Here is a 9,435-nt window from a genome sequence, read left to right on the forward strand (position 1 = left end):
GGCAGGCAGACCACACCCGGATCGAAGGCAGCTGGGCTGGTGCACAGTCATTAAAGGCTGTAAAGATAATGCAGCTTTCCACGTTGAAGCAAATGCTTTGCTGACCACATAGTTGCCTGCCTTGTAGCAAACGTTATTAGTTAAAGTGGGGATAACAGTACAGAAATGCTCCTGCTACACGAGTTTCTATTATCCTGCTTGGTTTGGCTTAAAGTGCTATCATCTCACGTATACAGTTGAGCTTGGGATACTGTGCTGTACAACTGCTTATTTAATGGGAAGATTAGGGATCTCAGACTCTCTCTTAAATCTACCCACATATCGTTAGTGGTTAACAATACCATGTGTATAGTACCTGAGCAGTAAATAATAATAATAATAATAATAATAATAATAATAATAATAATAATAATAAAGCTGTATTACTGTAAATGAATCCAAAGCAGTCAATCAGTTGCGACAAAGGTGGTTTTATTCAACCTTTGGCCATGGTTTCGACGGATGTAAACCCATATTGTTCAGTAATACATGAAACTAAAATTTCAACTGGAGAAACACCAAATAATGAAGCGATCTCACATTTGTCCAGTGAAAATATGCTGTCAGCGCACATTCAGCGGCCAGCTCATAACATGACCTATCATTTTGTTTGATTGGTTTTATTTGTGGATTTTATCTATTATAACTTGTCAAGCCCTAATTACAGGTAACAGTATGTTTAGTAATCTATACAACGATGTGCGCTGACAGCATATTATCATTGGGCAAATGTCAGACCGCTTCATTGTTTGATGTTTTTTCCAAAGTGAAATTTTAGTTACATGTACTTTTTAAGAAGATATATGTACTTCTGAAGAAGACGGATCCGCCAAACCATGGTCATAGGTTGAATAAAACCACCTTTTGTTGCAACTGTTTGGCTGATTTTGAATTCGTTTACTGATTTCTAACCGTCGCTGAAGAGCCACCATGTTGAAAATATTGCAGCTGTTGCACTCATTACAATATTTATCGTAAATGTTCAGTACGTGATAATAATAAAATAATAATAATAAGCAATGAATAAATGGTATTTCAGTCTTATTAACATTTGTTAAGCAACTCTCGTCATGTTTGTGTCGAATGTGAGTAATGACACCTAACAAAAATGTATCGCAGTGGTACAGAAGGAATCGAATGTGATGAAGCAGTAGACTACTTAGAGGAAGAGCGAGTGATAATGTGGTAAGATTGCCGGATGAAATGGAAGGAAGAAAACAGTAATAGACACGGATGATGAAAGCGTTGATACCGTTGACAGTGTGACAGAGATACTACTTCACTGTTCGACAGAAAGTAAATACCTGGTATATGCCAAGACGGAAGCTACATTGATGACAAAAGCTAAACCTTTAATCTCCTCTTGAATGTAGAGCGGTTTTGGATAAGACGCAGTTTAGGGGGTTGTTTGTTAGAGAGATTGCTGAAATGGAGAATGAGTTGGGGAAAGATTTAGTGTGAAACATAGGTATTGCAGCAATGGAATAATTACAGGTATTGGGCGTGTGAGGACATATACTAAGATCGCAAGTGTCTAAGAAACCCGTGAAGAAAACAGGGCGTGTGAAAATACAGAGGCGTACGTGACCGCTTACACGTAACTGAGCATAGGGGGGAATGTTACACACCTCTTACGCAAATATTCCCGGCTAGCTCGAGTCGCCTGGAGTTTTCGCTAGATGTGTAGTGTTGAAATTAATCACAGTAGTAAAGGTACGCCAGGACGAAGTTGTTGAGTAATTTTTTGTTTCATTTTATGATTAAAGGTCTTTCTAAGTTTTTGCACTGCACGAAGGCAAGACAGAGATTTTCTGCTTGCTGTCACAGTTTGATCTTCGCAGTTCTGATGCTCATCAAAGATTACACTGAGATCGTTTACTGTTTCTGATAGGATATACGCATACCATCAAGTAGTTTGGCAGGAGCTGTTTGGCGAATTTAAGTACCCCCGTGGTATGAGATTGACTGTACCAAAAGCCTTGGTAAAAGTAATTAGTATTATTATTATTGTGTTTCAATCCCCGGCCATGGCATGTTTTATGTCATAAGTCTGGTACAGTTTCTGTACTATGGTGTTTTCGGAGACTTGATACATGCCTACAGATAAGATCTGATGAGTTTTAGGTAGTCCACGACTTGTTCCTGAACAGAAACTCAAGGCTTCAGATAATGTGAGTAGCGTGTAGGCATCTGGTGATTTTATGTTACCATTCTTGTGTGTGGTCGAATTTAGCTTTGTAGCATTCAGTAGGCAGTGTACCACTTGCAAGAATGCCAGCCAAAATGTCTGGAGGACCTGGACTTATTATATCGGCAACATTTTTAATTATAACTGTGCTCACTCCATCATTACTAACTGCAGAAGCGATTTTAATGATTTGTTTCCACGCTGGGCGCGCAGAATCATCGTTATGAAAGAATATAAACCAATCGTGATCATATGTTAATGCGTCAGGATTGGCCAGAAGGGGAAAGCAGTAGGCACCCTTTGAGGTGAAGAATAAAACGTAGTTTAAACTGTATGAAGTTTTAATGCTGTAAACAAAGGCAGGCCTGGAGAAGCCGCCGAGACTGAATGGGCAGCCGCCCAAGAGAGCAGGTGTGGAGCGCGTCTGATTGGTTTGGAAGCTGCCAGCATAAGAGAGCGAACAGTGTGTCCGCTCCCGGCAGCTGGCTTCGGTTCCACCCTCACTTGACCACCTCCAAGCCTCCCTATTGGACCGTCAAATCGTAAGACGCGCAGTTCGGCAACGTTACCTCGTCAGCAACAAGTGAGTTTGGCTGCTGATGGTTCAACACGTGAGTTTCATGGTGGTTCTGTCCGGTTTTGGGTAACATGACTGAGACGCAGCAACTTACCGCTTACTGACGAACATCAAGTAAAAAAATAAAAATCAAATTTTTTGTGCTAATAAATCCATTCAGTATCTGCCCCAACTGCACACATAACTATGGCAACGCATTTTGACTTTTTTCTATTATATATATCCACCGCTACAGAACGCCCTTTCGATGAATGCTACAGTTACAACATTAATGCAGAATGTATGGACTGTACGTGATAGATTAAAATATATCATTAATAAATGTGTATTCGTCGCCCATATCACAGAAACGAATGTACATCATACTCTGCAAGCCACCTAACGGTGTGTAGCGAAGGATACTTCTAGTACCCCTTCCCCCCCCCCCCCCCTCCCCTCTGCCCCTCTTCACTGTGCCACTCGCAAATGTCTCGTGGGAAGAATGATTGTCGGTAAACCTCTGTATTGGTTCTAATTTCTCGAATTTTCTACTCGTGGTCATTTCGATAGATGTATGTGGGAGGAGGCGATATGTTGTCTGATCCCCGAAATATGACTCTAAATATGACTCTCAGAATTTCAATAGTAAACAACGCCTCTATTGTAAGGTCTGCCAGTGGAGTTTGTTGAGCGTTTCTGTAGCGCTCTCGCGCCGACTAAATGCGGAAAGGAGCAAGTGACGAAGCGCGCCGCTCTTCCTCGGATCTTCAGTGGCTCTTCTGTCCAAGGCGGTAAAGATTCCAGATTGATGAACAATCCTCAAGGATCGGTCGACAAAGCGTCTTGCAACCTACTTTCTTTGTGGATGAGTTACCATTCCGTAAGATTCTTCCTATGAATCTCAGTCCGACATCCTATTTTTGACTATTTGTTTTACGTAGTCACTCCACTTAATCTAGGCGCGCAGTCCGGAACCGTACGACTGCTACGGTTGCAGGTTCGAATCCTGCCTCGGGCATGGATGTGTGTGATGTCCTTAGGTTAGTTAGGTTTAAGTAGTTCTAAGTTCTAGGGGACTAGTGACCACAGCAGTTGAGTCCCATAGTGCTCAGAGCCATTTGAACCCTTTTGAGCCACTCCACTTACGGACGCTCTTGGTAGTTACTCCTATATACGATTGTCGTTCCACTGATCATGGCAACCATAGTATATCGTGCGATCATGTAGTATCGCTGTAATCGCAGTAAATAGCTTCGAAAGACCGGGGCACACAGTACTAAAATCAATCGATAGATTGCTACCGCATCTGAGGATGAGTCTGTACCAGGGCCTGAAACGTTCACTGTGATCTTGGTCGTGCTACAAGACGGATGTAAGCAGAATGGAACAGCAAGCGTACGTAAAAACTGCGTTTCTCGCTGGGAGGATTGCTGCTTAGTGTGCTTGTTGAGCGTTTCTGTAGCGCTCTCGCGCCGACTAAATGCGGAACGACGAGCGGCTGTGTGCGACGGCGAGAACGTCCGGCTCTGCTGGATACTGCAGTCATTCTGCATGACAACGCTACAGCCCTCGCAGTAGACGTCACCAAGAACTGTCTACAGCATTGCCCCACCGACGCTACTCACCCATGCGACTTTGATCTCATTCCACAACTGAAGAAGTCATTGTGCGGGACACGTTTTGCAAACAAGGCGAATATCCTCATGAGCTTTCGCGACGGGTGGTACACATTGATGGCATTTAGCGCCTTTCCCATCGTTGTCAATGCTGCCTGGATCCATTGTCGGACTATTTTGAAGGGCAATAATTGATTATGGTCCATTGCACTCGTTCACAATAAATTTACATAGAGTTCCAACGCGTGTATTTGATTTCGGCCTTTGCCACGACCTCCGGGACTGGAACCCTTTTGTTTGGTGGCATTCAGATACAAATGCCTTTCCGGTTCAACGCACCTCGTGGAATTACCAAGCTGTAACGTTATTGTAAGACATACCATAGTTATCATGACTTATGGAATGACCCTCGTGTTTTACGGTAGATATTGTTTCCAACACTCTGTCATTAAATGGCTCTGAGCACTGTGGGACTTAACTGCTTTGGTCATCAGTCCCCTAGAACTTAGAACTACATAAACCTAACTAACCTAAGGACATCACACACATCCATGCCCGAGACAGGATTCGAACCTGCGACCATAGCAGTCGCGCGATTCCAGACTGTAACGCCTAGAACCGCTCGGCCACTACGGCCGGCTCTGTCATTAATAGCGTACATGTACTGTATTGGGTTTCTTTTCCCAAGTGTGAGCAGTATGTTACACCTATTCAGTTCAGGGTCAACTGCCAGAGTATGCACTATTCATCAATATTCCGTAGGTCATTCTGCAAATCGATACTGTCTTTCTGCGTTTCTACTTTCTTCTGCATCTGCGATGTGTCTTAAAGAGCTTCCGTCACTTTCTTCTGAATCATTTATGTACATTGTAAAGAGTATCTGTCCTATCACACTTCCCTTGTGGTTCTCCCGACATTACCTTTAAATCTGTCGATTTTGTTCCGTTAAGAGCGACGTGCTGAATTCTGTCTGCAAGGAAGTCTTAAATCTAAGAAAAACTGTAGTTCTATCATCAGAGGCAATTTTCATTACATTAAAATCTTGATTATAATAGTCAAAGAGTCTTCCGTTGAAGCAGTCGATTACATGTTACAAAGTTGAAAGGAGATTCATCGCCGAAATATTGAGCCTATTACAGTTCAACAGCTGGCAGTACGCCAGTGGATTATTTTTTTCTCGAAGTACGCCAAGGGAAACTGAACTTCTGCTGGTGCCAATTTCTTCTTTGTAGGTGATATACCATCATTACGTCGGGATAGAATGAGAGCAGAGGTAAGAATGAGAAATATGGCTAAGGAAATTCTACGGAATGTTCGCGTCGAGAGAGACGTGAAAATCCGGCTGAGCATATTTCGGCGCCTGAGACTGCTTTATGGACGGGGAGGGCGTTTGGCACGCCGCGTGCCGGAAATTAAAGCTCCAGCTCCAGGCCGGCGCTGGAAGCAGGCGGCGCCTGGCTGCATGTGCCTCCAGTGTCGTACAGAGTTGTGTCAGTGCAGTGTGGTCTAACTATAATAGAGGAAAATCAGATGGATAATCACCGCACAAAATTTTTTATTTAAACAGATTATGATAAATCGGTATTTTACTAATTTCCAGTTGCCAGATTTGACGGCATCTGTTGTATCTTCAGATCTGATTCCAATCTGCATTTCTGCATGCGCAACAACCACGTCTAACTTTCCCACGCGTCTTTCATGTTACAGCATTCATACCATTCTATCTCACAGGCCTTACATGTTCTACTGTAGACTTCTTAGCCTTACACTTGACTGTAATTAAAACAATCTTGGTCGAAGACCTGAAATTCAATATCAGAGTCAAAGTACGGAATAAATCAATATCATATTGATGGTAATTTCCTGGAACAGATCTGAAGAAATTGGAGAAAGCAATTCTTGTATTACTGGAGAAGTATGTTGTTATAGTTATCACTTCATAAAGGATAGAGTACAGCTTGGAACATACTCACGTGTATTTTAGAACTAAAATCTTCCTGAATTCGAATTTTTGACGAAAAATTCTAGGAATAGCTAGATGTTGCTTCTTTTTCTGTTGGTCTGTGTAATATTGTAAGTATAATACGATCGCTCTAGGCATCCACGCTAGGGTTTGCGAGAAGTCGCTGTCAGTTAACGCCAATGAATCTTGCATAGATTATATTTATGGACTCTTCCGTCACTTATTTAGTTTAATATTTGAAGTTGAAAAAGAAACAAACTGCGTATTCTACTGATACCTGTTTCTTTCGAACCAGTTTCCGGGTTATTGACCCATAGTCAGAAAACAGCTGACTAGAATCCATAAGACAAACTAATGTTTAGGATACTAAACATTGTAAACAAAGATACTGTCAATGGCGAAATCTTTGGCTCATGACATTAGGTGAGAACTGCCATATCGATTGCCGATCAATCGTATTATGAACCAAACTTGTTAAATTACTATTTACAAGATATGTTACATCATACAATGTACATAACAAAACCGCATAATTTAAAATATACAAATGATATGAATGTAATACAAATTGAGTAAGGAAGAACAAAGCATGGTATAGTGACAGTTGTATTGTGGTACAAGTTTGTGGGGATGAATGTCATCACTGGGATTGAGATCAGGGAACGTCTGGCTGGTTGACTGAATCATGTTAAGTTTAAGAAGGGGATGTGAGCAGCTGTAACACGTCATTTTATAACCAGGTGGGGGTTTTGTGCTAAATGATTATTTACCTTAATTGGTTCTATTAAGTTAAGTCATCTCCATTTATTGTTTATATGTAGCTCTTTGAACCTACTTTGCATCTAACAGATTCCTTCAGTAGATGTTAAACAAAACCGGTGTTTGCCTTATTCCGTCAGATTTACATGATAACTCAACTTTCGACAGTTCAAGAAATCCGTGAAACATTCGTCAAAGAATGCCGCTACGAAATACTACATTTAAAATTGGTCAATTTATTAGTTACACGTTCCACTGACCATTTGCACATATCTACCGAAATGATTAGGAATGAATTAGATCATATTTTACGTGTACATTATTCGTCTATATGTGTGGCTGTATGACTACCATTAACAGAATACTAATGAGTACAATGGCCTAAATGTAAGAAAAATGAGCATATTAATCTTTGCTGCTGCTCATGCTACAAATGAAATACAGATTTGAAAACAAATAGTCAAATATTTGTGCTTTACAACACATGCTACCAGTCTTTAATTAAATATTCACCTATGGAATGTAGGAATGTAAAGAGTTGATCAGAAGGGTGAGTTCATATTAAATATTCTTTCCTTCTTGCCAACATTTTATTCTTTTGGACAAGCGATTAAAGATTTTTGTGGTAGCATATGAAACTAAATTCTGAGTCTGGGACTACTTTAGTAATGTGCAAGGAAAGTCTTTTTTTAATATACTGGGTTTTTCCAAAATTCAGGTAGAGCACTTTGCAGAGAAACTCCTATTCATTCTTCGAAGAACTTTCTTCTGCTGCTGATTCATTATAATACTTGTGTGATCTAAAAAAGTACCGACAATGCTTGATATATGTTCAGAGTAAGGTCATGAACATGCTTAAAAAAATACAGATCCAACATTGAACCGTGTATCACTACATTTGTGATTTCTCCTCATTCGCTAAAATTTTCTGCTCATCTAGAACGATTCACCAATAGTATTTGCGTATTTTTCGTTATACGTGATTGGCGCCAGTTGTTTGTAACATAATGAATTTCATAAAACATAAGCTTTTCTGGAAGATTTTTCAGTCAACAACATCAAGGCCGCGAGAAAATTAAATTACTATCCATTGGTAATAATTTGTTGGTGAAACCTCATAGCATTTGTGAATTAAGGTAAATATCCAAGCTGTGGTGTATTAAGTAAACTGTGTCTATTAGATCGTAATTGTGCTCTGAAGTACATTATGGACACTCATTCTGAAATAGGAAAAAGTCGTTGCTCCTGTGTCAGGGCGTGAGACCAGTAGACACACCTTCATTACGCTGGCTGTCGTGCCACTGCTAAATTCACGAACCTATGTCGCAAAACCCATCACAATTTTTTCGCGTCCCTTTGGTGCGACATCCATTTCCTCGCCATATTTTGTCCCGTGATCCGTCATATGAGCTGACAGCTCTTGGATGTCCATCTTGATCTCAAAAACAGGTAGCACCGTGTGATTTTGGAGAAATTCTGGACCATATTGTTTTTGAGTTTTGGAATTAGTATACTCGCAGAAGGTCGAAAATTGATATTATGTGCACTAAGTTGTATTCTGAAATTCAAGATTATTTTATAGTTTACAGTAATTGCATTAACTGAACGACATCCAAGTTCATTCTTTGTGTGAAATAAACAATAATGTCGTACAGTATTATTTTAGTCACTCAAATATAAAATCAAAAATTTTAAAAACTTTCTATAAAACTATTAAAAACTTTCACAAATTTTCTCTATATTGTTTCAATCGAATATACTTTTTTTTTACGAAATGATGACCAATTCCGGTAGTTTAGTTAACATCTTAATATCAGATTATAGTGATACAAATACAACCAGCAGTGTGCAACATCGTTGTGATGCACTTATAGTACTATATGTGATTTGGAATTGGTAGTTAAGCTACCGAAAGTAATCGTCACCTTGTGAAAAACAAAATTTAATGTTAGATGCGATTCAGAGAACATATAGAAATATAAATAGCCCGGCATATAAAGATATATACGGCTACATCAAACCAGTCTTCGGACTGTAGATCACAGTATAGAAAATTTTTGAAAGTTTTAAAAAGTTTTATAGGAACGTTTTCAAGTTTTATAATTTTATATTTATTATATATTTGCGATCGCTTTCTCCTATTGTGAAAATGTAAAATACATTCAGTATTTTGGTTAAGGTTTTCTCGCAATTTTAGAATATTGTATATTAATAAATATATAACTTCCTAATTGTCATGCCAGCCTGAGTGGCCGTGCGGTTCTAGGCGCTACAGTCTGGAGCCGAGCGACCGCTACGGTCGCAGGTTCGAATC

General features: G+C 39.9%; 1 protein-coding gene across 1 annotated transcript in view; it reads left to right on the forward strand.

The window, feature by feature from the left end:
* The window catches only part of LOC126267781 (translation initiation factor IF-2-like), a 155,045-nt gene extending 152,390 nt beyond the window's left edge, over positions 1-2,655 (forward strand). Inside the window, exon 3 of the mRNA XM_049973086.1 lies at positions 2,587-2,655. Within this exon, the coding sequence (XP_049829043.1) occupies positions 2,587-2,655 (69 nt within the window). The remainder of the gene's footprint in view (positions 1-2,586) is intronic.
* The last annotated feature ends 6,780 nt before the right edge of the window (positions 2,656-9,435 follow it).

This window comes from Schistocerca gregaria, chromosome 4 (genome assembly GCF_023897955.1).
Source record: "Schistocerca gregaria isolate iqSchGreg1 chromosome 4, iqSchGreg1.2, whole genome shotgun sequence".
Lineage (NCBI taxonomy): Eukaryota > Metazoa > Arthropoda > Insecta > Orthoptera > Acrididae > Schistocerca > Schistocerca gregaria.